General features: G+C 40.3%; 3 protein-coding genes across 5 annotated transcripts; all 3 read left to right on the forward strand.

The window, feature by feature from the left end:
• Positions 1-1,525: 1,525 nt before the first annotated feature.
• On the forward strand, positions 1,526-6,717 carry LOC115681700 (KH domain-containing protein HEN4). 3 transcript variants are annotated; one of them, XM_030605729.2, is made up of 7 exons: positions 1,528-2,292; positions 3,785-4,219; positions 4,789-5,040; positions 5,266-5,643; positions 5,763-5,839; positions 6,138-6,249; positions 6,321-6,717. In XM_030605729.2, the coding sequence occupies exons 1-7, from the start codon at positions 1,672-1,674 to the stop codon at positions 6,459-6,461; spliced, it is 2,016 nt and encodes a 671-aa protein (XP_030461589.1). In that variant the 5' UTR covers positions 1,528-1,671; the 3' UTR covers positions 6,462-6,717. The 3 variants fall into 3 exon arrangements, 2 of the variants coding, with proteins under 2 accessions (XP_056167728.1, XP_030461589.1); XR_004005812.2 differs by lacking the exon at positions 6,321-6,717 and having other exon boundaries at positions 1,526-2,292; positions 5,754-5,839; positions 6,138-6,242; XM_056311753.1 differs by lacking the exons at positions 6,138-6,249; positions 6,321-6,717 and adding an exon at positions 6,009-6,132 and having other exon boundaries at positions 1,526-2,292.
• Positions 6,718-7,586: 869 nt separating this feature from the next.
• Positions 7,587-15,443, forward strand: LOC115681701 (mannosyl-oligosaccharide 1,2-alpha-mannosidase MNS1-like). The gene is made up of 14 exons (XM_030605731.2): positions 7,587-8,244; positions 9,580-9,627; positions 10,069-10,251; positions 10,495-10,607; positions 10,886-10,951; positions 11,076-11,247; positions 11,749-11,838; positions 12,234-12,358; positions 12,548-12,613; positions 13,631-13,739; positions 13,874-13,972; positions 14,371-14,451; positions 14,529-14,699; positions 14,859-15,443. Exons 1-14 carry the CDS (start codon positions 8,080-8,082, stop codon positions 15,108-15,110), a joined length of 1,740 nt encoding a protein of 579 aa, XP_030461591.1. The 5' UTR covers positions 7,587-8,079; the 3' UTR covers positions 15,111-15,443.
• Positions 15,444-16,433: 990 nt separating this feature from the next.
• On the forward strand, positions 16,434-24,252 carry LOC115681704 (metal tolerance protein C4). Its single transcript, XM_030605737.2, has 13 exons — positions 16,434-16,898; positions 16,991-17,051; positions 18,293-18,425; positions 18,542-18,597; positions 19,332-19,446; positions 19,552-19,609; positions 19,731-19,849; positions 21,293-21,412; positions 21,725-21,826; positions 21,956-22,028; positions 23,088-23,155; positions 23,714-23,774; positions 23,877-24,252. Exons 1-13 carry the CDS (start codon positions 16,571-16,573, stop codon positions 23,999-24,001), a joined length of 1,419 nt encoding a protein of 472 aa, XP_030461597.1. The 5' UTR covers positions 16,434-16,570; the 3' UTR covers positions 24,002-24,252.
• Positions 24,253-26,379: the final 2,127 nt, after the last annotated feature.

The following is a 26,379-nucleotide window of genomic DNA, read 5'->3' on the forward strand; positions in this document are numbered from 1 at the left end:
GAAGAAGACATGGAGAGAGAATGGAGAATTAACTATCATAGTTATCCTTATCAAATTCTCAAACTGGTGTAGCATTGCCAACCAAATCACTCCCACTTGGCACACTTTATTTTGCAGAAAGTATTTTTTTTCATTTTTCGGTGTTTGAATCACTTAAAAAAATAAGTCAACAAAAAACTTATGTTTAAACTCGGGAAATGATTTTCTTTTGGCTTATTTGTTTTGCGGAATGAATGATTTGAAAAATATTTTCCTAAAAATAATTATTTATGTCGCTTGAAATAATTAGTTAATGAAAAATGTTTACATTATCAAAATAATTTATGTCTAAATATTTTCGCAAACGATGAATCTATTTTCGTTTGTTTATTTTTATAAGCGATACGAGCGATCATTTTTAGGAAAATATTTTCCGAATCAATCCTTTTTCGTGAAAATAAACTGAGTAAAAAATAGAAAATCAATTTCCAATATATGATTCGATATCGACGTTTGGATCAAAAACTCTGTATTTGGGCAATGGAACCCCAACACTTGTTCCCAGGCCCTTGGCATCGAACCCGAGTCCAAAGGCGGGGGTTGTGTTCACCGGGGTCCATCAAGGCCATGCTCAGGTCTAAAGAGGGCGGGCCCATGCTCGCGCCCGGAAGCCGAGGATCTGGGCTCGGGACCTTGGCGTCCGTGCTTTGTTCTCCGATTGTCTATGCACAATTCAATGGCATTTGAACAGTGTATGTTTGTTTAGGAAAATCAAATTTTATTTTATTTATCAGACGACGAAAAAGATTTCCCAATTCGTTTCCAGGTTTTAGCCAATTATCGAAAAAAATTGTCATTTTCTTATAAAACGACTTCAAGAATTATCGCATTTCCTGCAATACAGATTGATCTTTTGTTTGTTTCACGAAAAATATATGATTTGAAAAATATTTTCCAAAAAATGATTATTTGTACCACTTACAAAAATAAGTGAACGAAATATATTTTTTATTGTTTACGATAATATTTAAACATAAATTGTTATCGATAGTGAAAATATTTTTTCTTAACCAGTTATTTCAATCGATATAAGCTATTATTTTTGAGAAAATATTTTTCAAAACCATCTATTTTTCGCGAAACAGAATGGGCCTAAATTCGACTTAAGTTATATTCGAGGCACGAGTGCGAGCTAGAGAAAGTTTTCGCCATCTCTAATTATCTGTAGACGATGGAACTAAGAATATCGTAATTGAATTTGGGATCCGATCTCGAATAACGAGATTTCTCGGTACGAGCATTGGACTCAAAACTATTTATGTTGAGGCTCTTGTCGACTCCGAAGGGCATTTTAGTTCTAGCAAAGCGGATCTCGAGCCGGGTGAACTTGAATTAGAAAATTTGTGCACGTTCACATGTTTGGACTAGAAAAATTATATGTTCCAAAACTCGATTGCACTAGTATAAGGACCAAAAGTAATTGATGATTTTTAGTAAATTTTGTCACAACTTCTTCTCTAAGTTGCGGGAAGTTGGCATGGAAAATAAAATAAGTGTAGCACCGGTTGTGGACACGGAGGACACATGGGCATCTTCTCCCGACGACACCCGAAACGACGAGTCGTAAAAGTCAAGACGCTTCCTCGACGGTCGTGAACACCGCACGGGGGTGGTCGCCTCCTCCTCCTCCTCATGGACGCGCCCTTCGCCGCCCGGCGCCCGCCGCCGTCGGCTTGCACCGCCGCTCCGGAGCCCAGCTGCGTCGTGTTCAGGCTCCTCTGCCCGGCGCCGAGGGCCGGCGGTGTCGCTTCGGGCTCGCGCGACCTCGCCGGCGCGAGAGTCCGCGTCCTCGAGGAGCCTCCTCCGGCTTCCTCGCGCGACGATCGAGTGGTTCTCATATCCTCCGCCGAGTGCGCCACCGCCGGTTCGAACCTGACCGAACCGAGAGGCGGAAGCAATCCGGTTCGGGATTCTGAATGGAGCGGAGGTTTCAGCGCGAGCGCGAATGCGGGCGAGCGCGAGGAGCTGTCCCCAGCTCAGCGGGCTTTGGTTAGGGTTTTCGAGAAGATAGTTTCGGTGGAACGGAACAGGGTGGATGACGGCGCATCGAGTGATCCGAGCCACAATTCGAGCCCTCGCGAGAGTGGAAGCGGCAGGGGTTTCGTGGCGTGTAGGATGTTGGCGCGGAGTGATCAGGTGGATCGCCAAGTTCTTGAGAGAATCGAGAGCATTAGGCACGAGAGTGGGGCTTCCGTCACTGTATTGCCCTTGGATCATCATTCCTTTGCCTCTTCCAGAGACGAATTGATAGAGGTGCTGCTTTTGCTGGCTTGCATGATTGCATTTTACACTTTGATTGTGCTGCTTGCAAGTTCTCAGAGCTCCTTATGCTTATATATCATCTTAATTAGCTGAACTCTTTGCTGTCGTAAGTTATATGTTGCGGACATTTGGTTGATAATGAATTTGCGTTCTAACACATTTGGTAGGTTTTAGGATTGATGGGGTGCGGATGGGGAGTACAGAAAAAGGTGCTCGATTTTGCTCTTACTGTGTAGTTTCAGAGCTGCTTATGCTCACATTCCATCTAAATTTGTAGAACCCTTTGCTGTTGTTGTAAGTCGAATGTCGCGGACATTTGGGTGATAATGAATTTGCATTCTAACACATTTGGTAGGTTTTAGGATTGATGGGGTGCAGATGAGGAGTAAAGAAAAAGGTGCTCGATTTTTCTTTTACAACGTAGTAGTGACTGGAAATGTGCCTGAGGGTTAGGGATAGATGTTTTAGGAAGCGAAAACAAACACCATTTTATAAGTTGAATCTTCTTAAACGCGTCAATTTTGTTGGCTCCCGTAGCTTTGTGTAAAATTGAATGAGTTAGGCGTAATAAGGATTCTGAATTTAAAACCTTGGTAGTTAATAAACTGGCAGTTTTGTTGCTTATATTTGTATTTGCATAATGTGCAGAAAGGTAGTTGAGAAAGGAGTGTCTCAAGTTTTGATTTTGTTACTCTATGATTCGAAATATGGGCAATTCTGGACAAGTATTGGTAATTAACCTTTTCTATGGCTTGGAGATAATGACAAAGTTGTGTTAGCAACAGAAGATGAAAATGCAGCACAAGTTTAATATTCTTCGGTGATATCTTTTCTTGGATCAGCTGTAAAGTTAGGAGCTTTAAATAAAGCACTGGAAATATGTGATATGGATGTGGGAAAATTATGTGAATGTCACTTGGAAGTAATGGGAATGGTCACTTAATCTCGCATTTCTTGTTGGTTAAATAACGAAACTTCATTTTTTCCTGTTTTTATCTCTCAAATTAGTGAGTGCTTCCTTGTGTTTTCTCCCCTTACCGGTCTCAAAATTAACTACTTTGAAAAAAACTTGCATTGGCATTGATACGGATTATATTTTACAGCTAGAGAAAATAATGAGAGAAGAAATGCCATCAAAGATGAACATTAGCATGAAAATTGGAGCATTCCACATTGAAGCATTTTGGTAAGTTTGTTGAAGGGAATCATGGCAAATTAAGTATGTTATGAAAAAAGTCGAGTATTGAGTTGGGTGACCCTTAATAAAGTATACTACATTAACGGCATTAGCCTGAGATGTGGCAGTAGATTATATATATACAATACAAGTAAAAAGGTCTTTTCCTCTTATGGTATGCAGCTGAGCTGCGACCGACTTTTCTCTGCTCTCCGTTTCTCTCGTATAATGTGTGGCTTCTCATCAAATAGTCCTTATATGGTAATTACTGTGTGCGAGCATCTTAATTATGATAATCTGATACAGATTACAGGAAATTTCTCAGCCGTGAAGAGAGCACTCCTATCTGTTTCAAGTTGTTTTCTGGAAAACCCTAGGGCTGATTCAGCCAACTCGGGTGCCGCAGCCGCTAAAGCTTCCGGAGGTTTGCCTTCTTCAACTTCTTCTCATATGGATCCTTTTCCTAAAGAGGGTCATCCATCTGGACGACATGCCTCTGATCATCTATCCATGGGTTACCCTCCCTTTTCCGGGCCTGAGATCATCGGAGCCAACCGTAGGATGGTGGTGGAAGAGGAGGTCATATTTAAGTTGCTATGCCAGCGAGAAAAAGTTGGCAGTGTGATTGGTAAAGGTGGCTCTGTAGTTCGTGCCATGCAAAATGAGACTGGCGCATTTATCAAAGTAGCTGATGGTTCGCCAGATTCAGATGAGAAAGTCATCATAATTTCCGCACGAGAGGCATGTTCATCCTATTCTATAGTTGAAATTTGTTTGCTGTATTTTCCTTTTGAGCCCTTTTTCTTGGATTTTTTTTTTCGGTCATAATTGGTTAGATGTTCTACAGCAACAACTATCACCCCTTATTCAACTAAGTGGAGTCTGCAGATTCTTAGATGCTTTATGATCTAAAATATTTCTCTCATGAATGCTCTCGAATGAGTGTGCATCTATAGCATATCTTCCTTATGAGAAACATATGTGGTGATATAAGGAACGAACGATATGTGGTTAAATAATTGCGTGAATCTTGTGGAGCCGTGGTTTTCGAGAACTATATAAGATGGTCAAATTTATTAACTGATTGTTTTGCTTTGGGTGAAACTATATTGGTGATTGGTGAGGACTTCATCTGGTATGCCAGTGTAAAACCCGCAATTGCAGGCAGTCCTAGATTCGAAACTCTTTTTCTGCAATATATTTGCATCTCTCTGGATTTTAGAGAGGAAGGATTGTGACCAAGTCGGCTGCATCTTTTTTATTCCAAGTCTGTCAAAAGCTTACCTCTTCTTTCTCACCCTTCATTTCAGAACTCAGAGCAAATACGTTCTGCTGCACAGGATGCTGTCATGCGTGTGCATCACAGAATTACTGAGATTGGATTTGAACCTGGAGTTGCAGTTATTGCTAGGCTTCTCGTGCCTTCACAGCAGATAGGTTTCTTGGTGGGTAAAGGAGGCTTTTTTATCAATGAATTGAAGAGGGCTACTGGTGCCGGTATACGAGTTTTTGTGAAAGAACATTCTCCAAAGTTTGATTCGCACTATCACGAGGTTGTGCAGGTAATGTGTGATTCTTGACTTCAGCAGTCTGCTAGTCTTGTTTCCCCTTTATCGCGCAAATGTTAAAGTGTCGTGCTCTTGAATCTAATCCATAGTGTAAATCTGCCTGATTTTGCTAGGTAAGATCATCGACTTTCCATCCATTGGTTGATATTCTGGAGGAGTTGTTCATAGGTATCGAATTAATGCGGCTTATGATGTTGAAAGCTGGGTGGTTTTTGGCAGGTTGTGGGAAACTTGCATTCTGTACAAGATGCTCTGTTTCATATAACTGGCAGAATTCATGAGACCATATTCCCAATGAAATCCCCGCGTTCAAACTTTGTTGCCCCACCACACTTGCCTCCGTTCAACGAAATGCCACCCCCATTTTCCAGGCCGAGGCATAACCCACAGTCTCCAGGCCGTTACCCACATTCTCCAGGCCGTTATCCACACCCTCATGGAATGGACCGTCCTATCCCTCCCCCACCACCCTTTGATTTGCAGCCTCCATTTCCGCATGGATTGGACCGGAGCATTCCGCATCCTTATGGGGGTGACAGACCAGCTTATGGTCCTCCATTTGATAGACCACCTTCACCAAGAATGTGGAATCCACAAGTATGTTATTTGCACCTTTTGAAAAAGCCTATGTGCCCCCGATAAACTTGCAAATGAACAAGATTTATGCATCAAATCTTACATCTGGAATTCATTTCTGTTGGTTGGAGTTATTTTAGGGTTTCAGTGGCAGTCATCCTAGGGGAATGCCTGATTTTGGTTCCGGTAGGGCTCCAGGAAGTTGGCCATTTGGAAGGTAATACTCTTTTTCTTTGTTGCTTACTCAAATACCAACTGCACGTGTCTGGCTGGTACGTTGAACTAGATGGTGAATGAATTAAAGTAATGCAGAAACAACAAAAAGTAGAATACTGTAGTCAAATCTGCAGGGACTTAAATCCCATATTTTTTGAACTTGACTGCAGTTATGGGGCACATGTCTTGGACACTTGATGTTCCTGTGTGATGTTTGGATCACTGTGTCCAGAAAGTTCTCCCTGTTTATGTTTTAGTCTGATCCTCCCGGCTTTCTGTTAATGAATCTGTACAATCAGTGGAAACCCAGGCCCCATGTTGACGAGCACATCGGTTGAGATTGTGATCCCGCAGAATTTGTTAGGGCATGTACATGGAGAGGATGATAGCAATCTGAATCAGATCAGACAGGTAAGCAGATGTTTAAGTCATGGGAATAAGATTAAATTTATTGCAGTCTCATTGACCCTGGGTGATCACAGATTTCAGGCGCGATGGTGGACATTCACGATCAAAAGCATGGGGCTTCTGAAGGCGTTGTAGTGGTGTCTGGAACAGCTGACCAAGTCCGAGCTGCTCAGAGCCTAGTCCATGCTTTCATTTTATGTGGACAGACATCCTGACTCCGTTCAGGTCGAGTTTGGCAGAAGCCAAGGATACATGTTAAATGTCTATGAAATGGACCAGTTGCGAACCTCAAGCAAATTGTAGATACTGTTTAGTTTGGGATTGTTGTCATTGATAGGGTGTTTACTGTTCTTGACGGAGAGGGCTAGTCTGTTTCTCCCTGTAGTTTATCCGAAAACCATAACATAAAAGATTCGGAAGAGGTGCCTTTGTTTGTCGATGTAAATGAAGGGCGGGACGTTTGGTTGTCGAGATCATATTCTGTCTGGTAACCGGCTCCATACTCTTGAGTGTAAACCTTTTTCTCTTCCCCTGCTCTGTGCTTCGTTCCATTTCACTGGCGTGGCGAAACTAAGCGAAGTAAAAGTGCTTAGGAGATCTGAGGTTCGGCATGGGATTGGTCGAAGCGGACAATCATATCGAGCGCTCACACGCCTAAGACACTGACTTCCAAGTCCACACTATTCTCAAGTCCCAGCCGTTCGCTGAGAATTGGATGCGGCAGTGGTTGGATCGCCGTACCGTACGAGGCAAGGAGAATCGGCCCAACCACAACGTGTTTGACGACTAAGGGTCAGAAAGATAATGGTGGACCTTGACTTGGACCTTTTCTTTGCAGAAATTTCATTGCCAAAGTCGTCGTTCTCTTCAGAAAATTATAATCGGTACTTCAAAAAAATAGAAACTCCCTTTAAACGATCATTGCGCTTCGACATTTTCCGGAAAATATGTAATAAATGCCTAAAAAATTCTAGCTTGCTAAATTTATAGCTGCATTAAAAAAAATGCAAGATACAATCGACGGCAAAAGTCGAGAATGATTTTCATTTTCTTTTATTGCTTCTCTCGGCCGTCCCTCCTGCAAATTAAAAAACAAATGGAGCCGGGATTAATTTTCATTTCACAAAAAATAATAAAACGGGAAAGGCAAATTCGTGATTAATGACGTTGCACTGGAACGGGGACCCTCTTCGTTGAGAAGTCTTCCTTCTTCCCTAAACAATCCCAGCCCGACATGTCTCAAGTTGCAACAGGCAGACATGAAAATTAGATAATCAAGAACAGATGATAGTTAATAAGTTTAATAATTATGATTACCATCCGGTGTCTGGCCATTGGTCCAAAGTCATTTTTTTATTCTCTTCTTCTTCTTCTTCTGCTTCTCTCTCTACGACCGCGTCCAAGCTATCCTCCCTCCTAGATCTGGACGCGGACAAAATTTCCGTGTTCTTTCTCGCTCTGGGTTTCGCTTGTTTTCTCCGTCCCCATTGACATCGTTTACCTCCGAATCTAAGCAGAGATCTGTCTAATCTGTGATCATGATCACCATATACTGAAGCGATCACACGCTTTCCTTTCCTTTCCTTTCTTTTTTGTTTCTTTTGTTATTCTTTTTCCCTCTCTCGGATTCTTGGTCTTCGAATTTCTTGTTTCGCGACGCAAATATCCTTCCTTTGCTGGAAATCGCGACGACCCAGAAGCTCTTTCCTCTGGTTTGGCCTTAAAGCTCGTCGCTTTTTGCTTGCCGATGGTTGCTGATACCGGGTCGTGAATCTTCGGAGGTTGTCGAGGGGGGAGTGTGCTTGTGGAGTTCGAGATCTGGTCGGCGATTGAATGGCTAGGACCAGATCGTCGTCGACGTCGTGGTCGAGCGGGTGGAGGTACTGCAACCCCTCGTATTACTTGAAGAGGCCCAAGAGGCTGGCTTTGCTCTTCATTGCCTTTGTTTGCATCTCTTTGGTGGTGTGGGATCGCCAGACTCTTGTCAGTGAACACGAGGTACTTACGACTTGGCTCCTCAATTACTGTCTCTTTGGCTGAATTGTGGAAAAGTCCGACTGCTTCAAGTGCTTAGGCTCATGCTTTCGGTTTCGGCATGGTGCTACATACAATTAACTGCCAGATCTTTCAAATGGGTTTTTGTTCCTTTTACTGGATACTCTTGTTAATCTTGTTAGGGAATTGCGGAAATATTAGGGTTCGAAATTGAGGTTATATTTAGGGTGTTAGATTTCGTGCTTAATGAGGAAAAAATGAGTGAGGTTTGCCTTTGATCAGTGGAGCAGCTGATGATGGACCCATGGGCTAGTAATTACTGTGGTAGACGAAACGGGAACAGATGTCTAAGCTCCTACAAAATGGGAGATGTCCCTGAAGCTTTATTTGAACAAACCAAGGCAATCAATTGTAGTGTGGTGGTTTTGTATCCATTCCTCTATGCAGTCACTGGCAAGTGTTCCTTGATGACCATTGGGTAGGTGGTCTGGGCATGATTGAATATCTCCGGGCAATCGTGCTGACAGATAATTAATAAGAACAGCATGAGAATGACTATATCGCTATTAACGTTTGCAATCTCATGCTAATTGTATTTTCTATCCTTAAAATTCACTAGCCTTCTTTTACGTAAGGCATTTGAAGTAGGAATTAACTACTTCTGTATATGATCTTATGGCCAGTGATTATGCTGGCTGGTGCTTTGTACTCTAAAGGTACAGATGTCCACCATGGCTGGATGGGTGGGTAGACTCAAGTTAGTGTTATTTGCCAAATGGAGAAAGTTACTTTAAGGCATAATTTCTGTAGAGCTAGCTGTTAACACAGGATGAGCTCGCCATGCTTCTAAAGTTTTCAGGTTTCTATTGCAGATAATGGGAGTCAGCAAATTGACAAGTGCCTCCTTCAAGAAAGGCTTATTATGGTCTATATCGCCTAAATACCATTAAAACGGAGAGATTAGTACTAATAAAAGAAAAGCTTGGAGAGATGCCTAGTCGCTTATTACATGATTCACATCCAATATTGCCTCTGTTACATTTAAGTAGATTAGATGACTTTTACTTTACACCTATTGCCTTTCGACTGGAAAGATTGATTGTTCTTTTTTTCCTCTGGGACCTCCATAGCACTTCACAGTGTGATGCATCAGTAATTGAACCTTCATTCTTTTTGAGATGGCTGATAACAAACGATACAATGGAGAACTGTGCCTGAAATTGAACATCGTGTATATCTGCTGATTCCTCTCAATGAAATTTGCAACATCATGTCCTGCTGTGGCTTGAAGCTCATTTTAGAATATTATTGTAGAATGACAGTAATTCTGCTTTGCAGGTAGAAATTTCAAAGTTAGATGAAGAAGTAAAAGAGTTGCGAAATCTGGTAAGATTTTTAACTGCTAAGGTCTCTTATTGTTGGCCCACTTTGGATCCCATTTTTCTAGTCTTTTTCTTGTCTTTACCATTATAGTTATTCTGTTAACTTTGCGGCATGATATACACGCAGTTTGTGGTCATAGTTCTGCAGGTTTTCTATATTGAAATCTTTAAACTTGTCATCCGTTATTTAATGGAGCTTGTGAGTTGGAGAGAAACACTTTTAATTATACCTGATGTTCTCTCTCCTTCTCTATTTAAATCTTCCACCCTTTAATATGCCCCCAAACCTCAAAAAAGAAAAAGAAAAAAAAGACGAAGCTACAGCTGAATCTCCCGGGACATTGCACTTTGCTCTCTGGCCCATTCTTGAATATTGAAAGGACATTACTTTGTGAAATATTTAGGGTAGGGTATGGGTTGCTTGACTTCTAGTTTCTGTATTCAGGTGGAAGAGTATAAATCTAAACATGGAGATGTGTTTGAGAGACGCAAAGATGGTGATTCGTCCAAGAAATCAGCGCTTCCAGTTGAGCCTATTGACGATGAACGAAGGGAGAAAGTGAAAGAGGCTATGCTCCACGCATGGAACTCATATGAGAAATATGCGTGGGGTGACGATGAGCTTCAGGTGTGCAGTGTGTTATGATGGTCAAAAAGAGAATAGATGAATGAGCTGAGTAGATTTTTCCTTTTAATAGTGGCCAACTTTCTATGGAGCAGCAAGTTGCTCTATGTTTCATGAAACATTTGTTGTTGCCTATGCATATTTTTTGGTTATATATTTGCCAGGAATTACTTGTCCACACCCTTTGCCTTGTTGTCTTTTTCTTGGATACTTAGTTTCATTCTTTTTGCTTTTCTTCTTTTGCAGCCACAGACAAGGCAAGGAGTGAACAGTTTTGGTGGCCTTGGCGCAACTCTTGTAGATTCCCTTGATACACTGTATATTATGGGACTGAAAGAGGAGTTTCAAAGGGCAAGACAGTAAGTTTTAACTTCAATCTAGTGCCTTCTGACGGTTACCTTCTATCATGGAGTGCAGTGCACGTGTCCATTTCAAAGTTTATAATTCATGGAAGGAATCCTGCCCTTAAATAGGAAAGATAGCTAATGATTTAGTAGGTGTATTGTGTTTTGGTGATTATCTGTGAATGTTGAGCTAATGACGGGTGTTTGATGCTTCTTTTTTCTTTTTATCAGATTTGTGATTCAACCTTTACATGTCTTTGTTGAAGTTTAATTTTAGTTGCCGCTTGTTGCAGGTGGGTTGCAAATACGTTGGATTTTAACAAGGATTATGAGGCTAGTGTTTTTGAGACAACCATAAGGTTACTTTAGAAGGTTTCTTTTGTGTTCATTTGAGTCAACTTGATTTAATAACCAAAATGCATTTTATTTGTTGGAAGCAAATGGCATATTGATACTGCTTCTGCTTATACATTGCTCCTTTAGGGTTGTAGGCGGACTTCTGAGTGCTTATGACCTTTCAGAGGATAAAGTTTTTCTAGAGAAGGCTAGAGATATTGCTGATAGGCTTCTGCCTGCATGGAATACACCCTCTGGGATTCCATACAATGTTATCAACTTGGCACGTGGGAATGCACATAACCCTGGATGGACTGGGGTAAGCTTATATTTTGTTTTTTCCATTGAATTTGTAGAAGTTTTCAAGTCTTTTCTAAGTACCTTCTATTTGGCCTTTTCTTGTTCCATGAGTTAATGTTTCGAAGAAGAAAAGGATCCCTCATTGCGTAGATACGCATTTCACCTAATCAAATTGTTTGGAACCATAATGTTTTAGCATGCTTTAAAACCAATCATTGTCTGATGAAGTGTTTTGATCTGTGCCTTCCACTGCTTAATTTCTCTGGTTTTGTTCATATTTTTTCTGGTGAAAGTTAATAATCCTCGCTTTTTTAGTCAATTGAGGTGCGATTAATTTTGAGCCTCAGTTTGTTTACTGAAGTTACTAGGTAGGCCCTCCACCAGTTTACCTCCATTGGATGCATCATTATAGTTGGCTTGATTCGCAACCTATGTTTGTTGTGTCCTTTGGAAGTTTAATTATCAAGATATCCATACCTGGGAAGTTGATCTGATTGGTTTGCATTCTGTATGCTTTTAGGGAAACAGTATCCTGGCTGATTCTGGCACAGAACAGGTGGAGTTCATTGCTCTTTCTCAGAGAACAGGAGATCCAAAGTATCAACAGAAGGTATATGCATGATATTTGTAAGACATGTGTTGGTGATAAGTGAAGTACTTCCACATTATGTGCTCATTTAAGATTACAAAGAGCCAGGTGTGTGTGTGTGTGTGTGTATGCTGGCCAGTAGATGGCTTATTATTTCTTCTAAAGCTTCTACCTGTGCTCATCATAAGGATCTTCAAGGATGAAGAAGAGTTTCTTTTTCGAACATCTTATACAGAAACTTCTATTGGCTGATTTACTTACTTGGGATCTGGACTTCCTTCAGAATGGTTTAGTTGGTGTTGTCCATGGTTACTTAAAAGTCTAAAATGGGAAAGATAGAGCATATCTTTCGTTCTTTCCTTTTTTCAGGTTAAACTATAGTTACTTTTCAAATAGATAATGTGTTGATGCATCAGGCGGAGAATGTCATATCTGCTCTTAACCGAAGCTTTCCAGATGATGGTTTGCTGCCCATATACATTAATCCTGAAAGTGGAACATCTTCTTATTCAGCAATAACCTTTGGTGCCATGGGGGATAGGTACTAACATTATGCAATGATTATGATCTCATGTTACCATTTCTTTTCACAAACATGATCCTGTACAATCAACTTCAAGCTTCTACTGAACCTCATTCGGAGAATACTATGTTTTGGCACTGACAATTTGAAAGAGGCATTGTGGTAGCCTAGTGCGAGTCAATGACTTGGTTGAAATTCTTTCTGCAGCTTTTATGAATATTTGCTCAAAGTTTGGGTACAAGGGAATAAAACTGCAGCTGTAAGGCCTTATAGGTGAGAACTTTTAGTTGCTTCATATAGTTTGGTGTATATTTTCATGCTCGCTTATAACCGCAAGGTATTAGTTGGCTTGTATCTTTTACAGTTTTTAATTACTTCACCAAATTTGCTTGCGAAGTTTTACTTTTTCTCACCTGAATGCTTAAAATTGTATGCACCACCTGGTTGGTAAAGAGGAGGAATTCAGTTTTCTATATGTCGACCCTGCTTTGTGAGTAATTTTATCTTAATTTTATTGAGAACTAATCACCTATGTGATAAGATGTTCCTTGAGTATCATCTGACCCTCACCTTTAACTTTTCTCGGTAGATTTCACAATAACAGTGGCGATATAATCGTTTGCCATCCTTATGTTATGTCAACGGTTTTGAGGATTCCTAATTGCCAACTTGACAAGATGTTGCTTGAGCATTATTTACCCTCACCTTTAATTTTTAGCAGTAGATGTTATAGTGACCATGGTGACATAATTTTTTGTCATCCTTTAACAAATGTAACCTTTAACTGCATAAAATCTGTTTTTTATTAAAAAAAATTTTAAAAAATCTGTTTTTAAATCTCTGCAGAAGGTTTTCCTGAAAATTGCGGACTAAATGTGTTGGTAAGCTGTGGAATAGTGGGCACTAGTCATTAAGAGTTGGTTTTTTAGTGGTTTACATGTATCAGAAGTGGCTTACTATTGCCATAGTCTAGAGCACTTAAAATGGTACTTTTGTCTGAGGATAAAAACTTTCAGACTTGCTCACTGCAGAAGTTTCGGTCTCTACTGTTTGATTGTGGGTCAAAAGCCAAGATGTTTGTTTTCTGATTTGGCTAAAAAAGTACTTTACCAATAGCTTGTTTCCTTGTGCTCTACTTGTTTCCTTTTTTGTTTATATTTCAAACATGATTTTTTTTTTTGCCCTGATTGAAGTCCGAGTTGAATTGTATAGCAAGTTTAACAACACATTGACAATTATAATTGCTTTGGCTATTTCTCTCATCAACTCTGTTGGAAAACTGGAAAGCAGGGAAATGTGGGAAAGATCAATGAAAGGTCTTTTGAGCTTGGTTCGGAAAACAACACCATCATCGTTTACCTACATCTGTGAGAAGAACGGGCACTCTTTAACTGACAAGGTGATATATGGTTCTCATCCCTGCAGTGCTGCATCGATTTATGTCCATGTATCTTTGTTGTGGATGATTATTATATTGATCAGTATACTATGACATGCTCAAGATTATTTTCTTTGTTTTCTAAATGGATGCAGATGGATGAACTAGCATGCTTTGCTCCAGGTATGCTGGCTTTAGGATCATTTGGATATGGCCCAGAGGAGTCGCAGAAGTTTCTGTCACTTGCAGAAGAGGTAGCGGCATAAGACTAATTATGTAGATGCGAATATAACAATTCTTTTGTAGACATCTTCCTGGTTAATGTTGCAATTTTTTTTTTTTTTGCAAACTATGTATACATTCATAAATACTCCAGATATCTTGAGGCTTTAGGCCTAGAGCACTAACTGTTACAGAACTAACAGATGAGCCATAGTATAGGATTCTTGTATCAGTGACGAAACTATATGAATCTTATCATCTGCAACCAGGTTTTATGGTGGTACGAAACGCTTTAGGGTCTGTTTATGGAAGGGAAATCAAAGACTTTGCTTTTGTATGGGACACAAATGAAACTCAATGCATTCACTTAGATCATCCACATCCATGCTTGCGTTGCTTTATGGAGTCTGATTAATGCCCTTTTATGCAGCTTGCGTGGACGTGCTATAACTTCTATCAGTCCACTCCAACAAAATTAGCGGGCGAAAACTACTTCTTTCATACTGGGCAGGTAGCTGGCCTTTTTGTGAAATTACTGCTTTCCTAGGATATTCTGGAGCTTTCTTTAACATATGTTGTGACTTACAGGACATGAGTGTGGGTACATCGTGGAACATACTCAGGCCAGAGACAGTTGAGTCGCTCTTTTACCTCTGGCGCTTGACTGGTAACAAGACCTACAAGGAATGGGGTTGGAATATATTCCAAGCCTTCGAAAAGAACTCTCGCATAGAATCAGGATACGTGGGGCTCAAAGATGTAAGGGTTTTCTTAATCAATGATCATCTTTCGTTTTTCTAATGCCCTATTTTCAGATTTCTTTTTTCGGCTAAACTTTTTGATTTGTTCACCCTTCACCTCCAAGACGCCGTGTTCATAGATCACTCACTGTTGTCATCTAATGTCTGTGTTTACCAGGTTAACAGTGGAGTCAAAGACAACAAGATGCAAACCTTCTTTCTTGCGGAGACGCTTAAATATCTCTACCTCCTATTCTCCCCCTCTTCGGTCATCTCCTTGGACGAATGGGTGTTCAACACGGAAGCGCACCCCATTAGAATCGTACCAAGGAATGATGCGATGAATCTTGCGAAACCGGGCGAGCAACAGAAGCCGACTATTAGGTTGCGCAACAGGAAGGCGGGCCGATCACGAGCAGGAGACCACTAAATTACATGTCCCAGGCAGGTAGACCGGTCGAGTCTGCCGGTTTCTAATTTTTGGTTGCCCTATGGTTTGGGGGTCCCAATTAGAAGAAGAGAACATTCGATGCGGTAGTGATGAGTCAAACAGCCTCACGGCGGCGAGGATAGCATAATGTATAGGGTATAGGCTATTTCCAGAGTCATTGTTATTGAGGGACAGGGTATCTCCCTAATTGCTATACGAGTCTTTGTTTTCTTTGGTGAGAGACTCATTTGTAGCTCTGGATGTGATCCGTAAACTCCCTTTCCCTAGCTCATCAGACGGTGAATTTCCTTTCTATACTTACTTTTGACAGATTAGATGTTGTGCTGGCGGTTTGGTCGTTCTCGCGATAAAAATCGCGTCCAGCTGTTGATCTTTCGAGTTAAGACCTCGATCTAAAGGTTATCGAAACGAAAATTTGGGGTCCTTTGGTCCGATCAAAGGCAGAACATTCATATCGGACCGGTTTATCATGAAAATTACCCCCACTTTTTCCTTTTTCTCTCAGTGTCTCTGCCTTAGAACAAGCAAAATTTCCTTATATTCATCCTTGTGACATGGCCATTTGAGTTAAGATCACCCTTCTCCTTTCGTTTTCATTTCATCGTTTTTTCAATGATTGGATGATGCCAAGGAGGAGAAGAGGAAGAAGACACTGAAGATTTCCCTTTTCCCTGCCCTTTTTTGGGGACTGCACCAAGTCGATGGGGGTCAGATTTGGATCTCAACCAAACCTTGGGGCAGAGTTTTGCTTTACCGAAAAACTTGGTGACGATAGGAAATTATTTTTCTAACGAAAATCATTTTCAAGAAAAATGATTAGTTTATATTTGTCAGGCTGATTTAGAGAAAGCGATTTCTTTTCTATTAAAAAGAAGAAGTCGTTTTTTTCCCTTGATCTAAGTTTGTTGCTTTCAGTTTAGAGAAAACGATTTCTCATATCGATTAATTTTGGGATAATGAAATAGATGGTTTCTGAATTTTGATCTAATGTGTAATGTAGTTTCTAAATTTTCATTAATTTAATATGATCAATGAACTTTCGCTTAATGTGCAATATGGTCCATGACAACTTTACTAAACAAATGGTCCCTGAAATTTGACTCAATTGAAAATTTAGAGATTGCGTTGCGCATTAGGCCAAAGTTTAACAACCATTTGTGTCGTTTTCCCATCAATTTTCCGCCTGCCAAACATCAAAAAGTTGGAAAATTAAGGGGGCGAAAATGCCTTTTTTCCATATGAATTAGGCCACAAAATATTATGCAAGCGAGGAAGGAAAAGAATATGCTTTTTTTTGAGTATTTTTTCTCTCTCTCTTCCCTCCTCCCTCCGGGCATGGAGTGGCGCTTCAGGTTGCAGAGAGCAGCGAGAAGGAAGTGAAATCTGCGGCGGCGGCGACGGACGGACGGACGGACGGACGGACCGCGGAGTCTTCTCCGATGAGAACGCCGTTCGGGCTCCTCCTCCTCTCCCGCCTGCGCCTGCGCCACCCCCGCTGCTCCCCTCACCTCTCCCTCTCCCTCCTCGCCGGCGGCGGCGGCGGCGGCGGTGTCGGCCGCCGGAGCTCCGACGACGACGCCTCCCGCATCCCGTCGCCCCCGGGCTCCTTCCCGAGCCCCGATCACTCGTCGGCGCGATCTTCGCTCCCTCTATTCGATCACGGTCTTGGCTCTCGCCCCTCCGGGCGCTTGGGCTTGACCGGTTCGCTCGCGCAGTGCGGTGGCCGCCATCATTATCATCACCTCCACCAGTGCTGGACTTACCGCAGTATGTCCGCTCAACTAGTATAATCTTTGTTATGTTCTTTCTTTTCTGAGTTTTGATCCTGGCTTACTTTACGACGTTGCTCAAATCTGTAGACTTTTTCACGAGAGCCAAGCAAAAGCATTTGAAGCCGATAAGTATTAGCGACGAACACAGGTACCGTACCGCGGTCTCTTCCATCACCGTCCCTCGTTGCCTTATTGTGCGATTGGGTTGGTTTGGTGCTGCATTGCGCGATTTGCCGGTTGTAACAATGGTTAGGTTGGGTGAGTTGGTGCCTGGGCCTAGTATGAACCCTACATAGGGAGAAAGAGAAAGCTATAGTCATAGTGCAGTGTAGTGGTAGTGGTTTAGGGAATAGCAACTTTTTATCTTTTGGAATGATAGAGGATGTGGCATCTCAAGTACATGCTGAATCTGTTTCTAGTGCTTGTTTGGGTTTAACAGGCCGTTAAATCATCTTTGATTGTTCCAGTTGCAGTTCTTTCATGGGATCTGTTATTTTAGGTTGCCGTTACTCTTGAATTAGAGAATTCGATGAATTGAGTTGAAAGATTGACACGTGAGACATGCTTATAGAGGGACTACAAAAAAGAAGCTTTTAATGAAGTCCTTCTAGCTGCAGCATATAAGTGTAACTCGAGTGCTTGGTGTTCGGTTATCCTTGTTCAAATTTAAGAACTTTTGCGATCCTTTGTCTTGTGGGAGAATCCACGGAAGTGATTTTTACAATCATTGGCTTGTCCGAAAAGGAGTTTTGTTGAAAGATGTTTCACTTGCAAAGAGGCAGCAGAATCTTTTGTTAATAAGTTATCCAAATAGAAAGAACTTTTCTGGCACGTCCTTATTTATCTTTCTTAAGATAGGCCCTTTTGCTTTTTAGTCATTTCGTTGCCATGATTAACTTGGTCTCTGCCAGTTCTGTGGCCAAAATACGATTGACTCCGTACCATATATTTTTGTGTGGGAGACGGGAAAAGTCATCATTGTTGATTGTTAGTCCCTTTTGCCGTATGTGGGAAACAAGAAAATGCTGAAACCTTTTATGATTTTGTGATATATGATTCACTTGCTTTTAATGGATCCCATTTCACGATTGAGCATTCCTCTCATTTTGCTGATTCCTGTTCTTACTTCAAATTTTTAAGTAAATGGGTCGGTTCTCCCTGTTGCTTCTCCTGGATACTTCTTATTACTGATTAAGCTTAAGCATACTGGGAATTCCATTGCCTAATGAAATGCAGCACAAATATTACAGCCGTTTGATTGTGATGATCCTTGTGTGTAGATTTGTTATTATCTATTGATGCCTGAGTTACTAAGAGATTAATTGTAGGCATAGTTCTCTTGCCTAGTAACACTTGTTTTCTCTCTGCCCGGCCTAATTTTTTAATCAGTCAACGAGCAGTGACAACTGCATTATGGTGTAACTTCCTTGTCTTCTCACTGAAGTTTGGAGTCTGGTTAGCAACCTCAAGTCATGTTATGATGGCTGAAGTTGTTCATTCAGTTGCAGATTTTGCCAATCAGGTATCTTGTGACACTATTATCTGCAAAGATCTATTATTAATTACTTTTATCATGCAGTTTACACTTGTCTGAATGAACGTTGAGCACAGAGAAGCTAATGCTTGCTAATGTTGTAGGTGCTGCTTGCTTATGGTCTTTCTAGCTCAAGGCGCGCACCCGATGCTTTGCATCCGTGAGTATTTACGTAATAAGTACCTTCACTGTATAGAAGTATTTTTTTCATCCTTCTCTAATATAGTAACTATTGTATTATGAGTTCACCGTGACTTGGGATTTGCATCTGTGCCTTTGCTATGAAAAGATCTTCCTTTGTATTTCCTTGGCTGGTTTTACTAGCTCAAGGTGCGCACCCGATGCTTTGCATCCGTGAGTATTCACGTAATAAGTCCCTTCACTGAATAAAGTATTTTTTGCATCCTTCTCTGATATGGTAACTATTGTAGTATGAGTTCACTGGGACTTGGGATTTGCACCTGTGCCTTTTCTATGAAAAGATCTTCCTTTGTATTTCCTTGGCTGTTACTTGGAAGAATTGTTTTTATATTTCTAATTTTGCTAACTATTGTAGTATGAGTTCACTGTGACTTGGGATTTGCATCTGTGCCTTTTCTATGAAAAGATCTTCCTTTGTATTTCCTTGTCTGTTACTTGGAAGAAATGTTTTTACATTTCTAATTTTGTTAGTTGGGCTATAAGTCCAGCAGGAACCAAATTTGATATTCCTTTGACATGATGTAGTGATTAAGTGGGGGCATAGTTTCGATAGAAATTAGAAAAGGATTGTTAGAGTAGTAAAGTTTTAGTTCTATGTAAGTTATGAACTTATCAAACTTGCTGAGAGCTTGACCCATATGCAGAGATTCATTCTTCTTCTGAGTATTCACTATGTTCTCTCATTTTCTGCAGTTACGGGTATTCCAAAGAAAGATTTGTTTGGGCTCTGATATCTGCTGTTGGCATTTTTTGTCTTGGTTCTGGTGCTACGATTGTTAATGGAATTCAAAACTTGTGGGTTGCACACGTAATCTTCTTTTTTTTCTTATCCTTTACCATTATTCTCAAGTTTTAGCCAGTTCATAAAATGGGCAAAGTTGTTCTTGATATACAAGTTCATTGTCTTCTTTAGCCTCCGGAAAATATCCAATATGCAGCTTTAGTGATCGGAGGCTCATTCATGATTGAAGGTATTACGACTTACCGTTTGTTTTGGGCTGCTACTCATAATGAAATCATTAGTTCTTCATGGATCAAATGCTGTTTATCAATGTCAACCATTTAAATAATCAAACAGTTGCTGTTATATAGGCGCTTCTCTCATTGTTGCCGTACAAGCTGTCAAGAAAGGTGCAGCTGCAGAGGGCATGAAGGTGAGGGATTATATCTGGCGTGGTCATGATCCCACATCTGTGGCAGTTATGACAGAGGTAATAACTGCTCTTCTGCTGCCGTTCTTTTGCTAGAGAAAGAATATGAGGAATGGAGACATTCAAAATGCTTAGCAGGATAGGTTGATAGACGGATTAAGGAAAAAGGAAAAAAGAAGAAGCGACTGATGTGTTAATGTAGCAAAGGATGTAAATGCCAAAAGATTGTATCTAGGGTATTAAATGCCAAAGATGTTTTTGGATCCATGCATCATGCCTGGCATTGTCGCATATTTCAAATGTGGAGATTGTAGTGCTGCTGACAAAGGAAGGTGTCCTTATGCTTTCTTCTTGTGCTTCTAGTTTATTTGGGGTACTCCATGCGAACTTAACCTCATTTTAGAAGATACGCAATGATTGTTGACCTTCTGTTCTCTAGTTATTCGTTTAGATGATAAAAGATACTTGTCATTTGTCAATGACCGATCTTTTCCTTAATAACTGTCAGTTCATTATACTTAGTCGTCCGGGTTGTTCTTGAGCTCTCTTTGGTCAAATAGTTCATTATACTTAACTCTGATTTTGTTGTATTTCCACTCACTGGGGAAAGCTATTTTGTTGTGTTTGAGAGAGAGCTCAATCTCTGAAGTGGGATTTAATGATCAAGAAGCATTTGTTAATAAGTGGTTTTGGAGTATCTAGTATATTAAGCAGAAATACTATGCTTTAATTACTACAATATAAGTGGCCGTCCTTGCCCCCCATTAGGTTACTGGAGAAGTGATATTTAAAACGTTTAACTGTTCTTTTGGTGTGAATCACATTAAAACTTGATATAGTTCATTTCATTTATGATGGACAATTGTAACACTAAATTAAGGTGCGAGTGATGTTATTGTCATTGCTTTGTGTAGCATGGCATCTGCACTTAATGTGGAAGTAATTTGAGGCTTCTTGCTGTAATCTTATTCCTCTGAAGGCCATAAAATTAATTTTTTTACGCGTTTCATCGACAAGACATTTTTACCGTATTGTTAATGAATTACTGGTTTCTTCTATATACATAGGCAATAGGCATCAAGACTTACTGGTATTAGGGATTAGATTTACTGGCAGTAGCTAAGTGAAATTCACATTAGTGAGTGCATATCTCACCACTGCGAAGGACTAACTTTGTGGACACTCTTCGGGTCAATGGGAAGAAAAAATCTTCATGTATAATAGAATAAGTTCCACTGATTGAAGTCAAATTGCTCTAAAATTGGTCGTATGGCTTCAATTTGATCCGCATCTGAAGCTTTATTTGGTTTTTGAGTCCTAGCATCTAGTGTATGATGAATTCCTTAGGAGTATGGTTAACTGCTACCTTTGGAATAGCCATAGCTGTAGGTTAATGCTCGTGTTGCTATATTGTTTGATGAATTTATTAATAACTGTAGTATATCTTCATAAAGCCTACAGTTTGTTCTTTTACTTTCTCCATTAATGTTTTTTAATATACAGGATGGAGCTGCAGTAACAGGACTTCTCATCGCTGGTGCATCATTGGTTGCTGTAAACACCACAGGGAATCCAATCTATGATCCCATCGGATCTATTATAGTTGGCAATCTACTTGGGATGGTACATTGCATCCATCCAATTTTCCGTGCTTAACTGTATCTAATTTGTAGTGAATGGAAGTGCAATTAGTACTTTACAACTATGTGAATTATGTCAAACGATGAACAGTCCATGCTGATAAAGAGGAGAAAAAGTACTGTCGTGCAATCATATTTTCGAGTAAAGAAGTCTATTGTGAATTTAAACTGCATAGAGATTTCTTTTTCATGCTTGGAATCCCCAGTTTCTCTCTGTTGCTGGTAGTAGTCTCAAAATTTGGTTGAAGAGGAGGTGACAAGGTTAAACTTTCTAACTCTTTCATTATATTGGCAGGTGGCAATATTTCTCATCCAGAGAAATCGACATGCCCTAATTGGTAGAGCAATGGACCAACATGATATGGAAAAGGTTCTTCGATTTTTGAAAAATGACCCGGTATAACTATGCTGAAGAGTTGTGATTTCAAACCTTACTTATAGTTGTTTTGCACATTAATAAGGAAGTACCTCACCTAGCACCACTGTTGGATCATTTTGTTTTTACAATTTAAAGCTCTTGTTGTAGGCTGTTGATGCTCTGTATGATTGCAAAAGTGAGGTGATTGGACCTGGGTTCTTCAGATTTAAGGCAGAAATAGGTGACCATTCTGCTGTTTTTCTCTCACTTTATACTCAAATTAAGATTTCTTAAACATTGGAGAAGATGGCCTATTATTGTTTTATCTTTTCGTTTGGAGTTTCACCTATGCATTTTCATTTGCATATTCAATAATGCATTATGGCTTTTACAAAGTCGTTTACTCTTTAATGGATTTTTACTTTTTTGTATTAATTATGCGATGAGCATCATAGTACCTCCTCTTTAGTTTTTATTTCCTTCACAGCTAAGTAAAAAGTTTCTTGTTCTTTTTTCTTTGCTGACGAGGTTCAACTTTTTCTGGGGTTTTAGTGAGATTGACCTTCTGTGTGCATATTTGGTATAACTTCGTAGCTTATCCCACAGTTTCTGACGAAGTTCTTATCAATAGCTGTAGACTAGACTAGTGGACTGAATGGTGCCTGCATAATTCATGATTACTGGTTGTTGTTGGGGTCGTCTGCTTGTTTATGTGTTTTCTTTAAGGTTAATTATGTTCGTCCTACCAATATATGCAAGGAAAAATGATTTGTATGATGGATACACACACCATTGTCTTGATCTAGTGGCTAGTTCCGGACTCAGTGCTGAGGGCCTGAGACATGTTCGCTTAGTTTTTAGATGTTTCAACCCAATGTACTATTTGCAGTGTTTCATTGCGTAGCAAGAATCTGGGTAAGGATGGGACGTTAACATTAACCGAGTTCTTATCAATGAATCTAGGATATCCCTGCAGCAATTTCTTTCCCACTGTTTGCATAGATAAGAGTTGCTAGTCATTAGGATTTGTCCAAATTGACGTGCATAATTACATTTGTCTCGTCAGGTGAACTTTTTCTTGAAATATCTTCTTGAAGTCATACTTCTACTTGTGTAAGTCATTGTTGGTGGATTTAAAGACAAGGCTTTGTGTTTCCTTTAATGTATATATGATGCTCTGTACCCTTGAGCCCTTGAGAATCAAAAGAAGTCGATGACATGTTGGGACCTAAGTGAAAGTGTTGGTTCATGAACTTTGGGCTCTTGTACTTGTGTTATTTGAGTTTGCTTTCTGCCACAGATTTTAACGGGGTAGTGGTGGTACAAAATTATCTGGAGAGGACCGGGCGTGAGGAGTGGGCAAGACAGGTACATGAATTTCATTTTTTTTTCTGGCCACTTGTTATCTATCGTATCAATTATTTGTCTAAACACGATATGTGCTTAATCTGTCGAGTTTTTCTTTTTTGAGAGTTTCGAACTATTTCACTGCAAATTCTGATAATTTTTACACATCTGCAAGCTTATCTTACATGAAGCCTGAACACTTGGCTACATTTTTGCCTGATTTATCTGCTACCATCATGTTGTTCATACCATCTTTAATGGCCCATGGATACTTCCTTCAAGCTTGTTTTCCCCTCTTATTCTGGAGTTATTTTCTTGGGAATTCAAAAAGGAATCGAGCAGTGAGCAATTTAGGTGGGTGAGAGATAGAGTTACCCTGTGACTGATTGTATGATAGCAGCAGGGGTTTGAGGCTGTGATGGGCTAATTAAAGCAATTAAATTTCCTGTGCACAGCCGCAGATACTCAGTTTTGCCCCAATTTGTTTGGTCCTTAATTGGAGCGCTCTCTCTCTCTCTCTCTCTCTCACGTATGTTCCTGGCTTTGATGCATAACTTACTGAGAATTTTTCGTGCACAGTTCCGTGAGACTGCAAAACAGAAGGGTGATAGCGCACTGCTTGAGGTCATGTCACGCTACGGTATGTCTTGGGGAAAATGACTTTTCTCTGAATGTCACTGGTAATGTTTCTGAGATATTATGATTTACCATGTGATGAGCTACTTCTGGTCTTGACGTGCAGGTGAGGAAGTGGTTACAGCTCTGGGGAGTGAAGTAGATAGGTTAGAAAAGGAAATACAAGAGCTTGTTCCGGGTATTCGGCATGTCGATATTGAAGCCCACAACCCAATCGACCAATCTCCATGATCATTCATGTGCATTTAAAGCAGATCTGACCATTTTTCCCCGTGAATGTGGCTCAATTTTTGTCCACAGGAAAGATCGATTTTGGGGCTTAATGCAGGCTCGAGTATTTTTGGCTGGGACTTGTAGGCTCCAGTTTGATCGCAAGGGGTCGACATCTTTCAAAGCACAGGAAGCCTTATTGTATTATAGTCCATGATTATTGATGTATAGTAGGAAGAGTGATTGGATAGGAGAAACGAAATCATTAATAAGATCTCTCTCTCTCTCTCTCTCTCTCTCTCTCTCTCTCTCTCTCGTCTCTCTCTACCGGCTCGTTTGTTACTGAAACTTCTCTTAGCCACTCCGACTTTGGCGAATGTCTTGTTCTATTTGCAGCTGAGGACCTCTTATAATCTCAGCAGTTGTAACTTTAACTCGACCAGTTGGATGAACCGAGCCTTATGTTACTGCCGTCTGAGAGCACAATCTTGTAAGAAAAATAGAAGTAGGATCCATGTACTTGAGCATATGCTAGCTTTTGAACGGCGGATACATCTAAAGTTTGGTAATTTGAGATAACACCGACTTTTTACCCAAGATGGCATGATCCCATCGTCAAAATGAAGGCATGACTGTCGCAAGCGGTTAACGGAGAGGTCGCAAAGACAGCTAGACTCCTTCGTTGGGGTTTGCTTGCGATCAGAATCTGTCGATCAGCCGGAGATCAAACATGTCTACGAGGCAAGTGTATATTACCCTTCGCTGCTGAGAGATGTGAAAGTTACTGGTTTCTGCGATCGGTTGCTTCCCTTCATCTACATAATCAATGAAGACAGCTATTTCTGCTCGAGAAGACACGCAAAGTTAGCAGAATTCTTGAGTGGGACCTCACACGTTGTGCTAAAAGAAAATTGACTTGGTCAAAATTGCAAAGTTAAGTTAACGTCCCTAAATCTGCTCCGTCTAAAATTCCCAGTGGGAACGAAGGAACCTTCCAAGAGCATCAGCCGGGTGTATCACGGAACTTTCATCAATTTTGCACTCCATTTGCTCCTTCAATACCAGCTCGTCTGCTATATATATATGTACACATATTGAAGATCCGGCATCGATCGTACCGGAAGGATGGGGGCGACGCAAGTATTCGACGCGAAAGAGACGGTGATGAAGAGCGAGGGAGCCGGGTCTCTCTGCTGTTACTGCGGAGGCCCCGTGATGGTGGCCACCTGCGCTGTCGAACTCCGGTTCTGTTTCATTCCCATTTCTCACAAAGTCAAGACCAAGTTCTACTGCATCATCTGCTCCACCCGCTTCGTTCCTGCTTGATGCCATCCATGGCTTCCTTCTCCTAGATTCTTTATTCTTACAGTCCCGAAGGAAAGATATTGGAAGTGTGTTTGCAGCTTCGAAGTTGATTGTTGTGTGCCCGAAGATGATACGATTGTCTTTTTTTATTAAATGAGTGGATAATAAATAATTAAAGTCCTCACAGGATTTGAAAAGGTGAGCATATTTCAGCAATTTCCAGTTCGTCTCTCGTTACACCTATGTAGGTTGCGTTCAGTCATACTTTGCCAAAGCCCTTTGGGCTCAAACACCCTCGGACAAAATGCAAATCGCGTTTGACAAATTTTTTGAATTGCTTCTCAGAGGTGCGATTGCATTTTCAAAGCTCTCTAAAATCCCAAGATAGATCCGTAAAAGCTTAGGGCTTCAAAAATTTCCGAAATGCTAATATAAATTTTTCTTTCAATTTTGCCCTCACTGAACTTTCAAAATTTCGTAAATGCCCTTATCTCACTCGACGTCTCTGGCGGCCCAGGTGTGATCGCCGGCGAACCTCGCTTGTGGTTGCGGACCCCGGGGAAAATTACAAAACACCTCTTATACCTACGGATACTAATTTAGTCCCAAACCTTTCATCGAACTTGATCAATTTAGTTTTAAACATTTTGACAATTTGTCAATATAGTTATTTCAGCCAATTTGAGCCGGAAATCAACAAAGTAGTCACCGATCGTACTACATAGTACAGCTAGCATTAGCATAAATTATTTTTTGAAACATTTTAATGACTTTTTTGATTTTTTTTTCTTTTTTTCTTCATAGTGGCCGACGAGGGTCGTGGCCCTCACTTAGCCCCTCACTGGCACAATGAAAAGGAAAGAAAATAACAAAGAATTAATTAAAAATTTTAATTTTTCTTTAAAAATTTGCAAAAATTATCTATGTTAGCTCAGCTTTGCCACGTAGGACGATGACATCCATGTCTATAATTTTTGGCTAAAATTGACTAAAAGAATTATATTTACAAATCGTCAAAAGATTTTAAATTAAATTAATTAAATTAAAATATTTAAAACTGAATCGAAATCTATAATTAAGACTTTCTTTTTTTG

Source organism: Syzygium oleosum, unplaced genomic scaffold (genome assembly GCF_021117445.2).
Source record: "Syzygium oleosum isolate NSW1041296 unplaced genomic scaffold, Sole_v2.1 Sole_v2.05, whole genome shotgun sequence".
NCBI lineage: Eukaryota > Viridiplantae > Streptophyta > Magnoliopsida > Myrtales > Myrtaceae > Syzygium > Syzygium oleosum.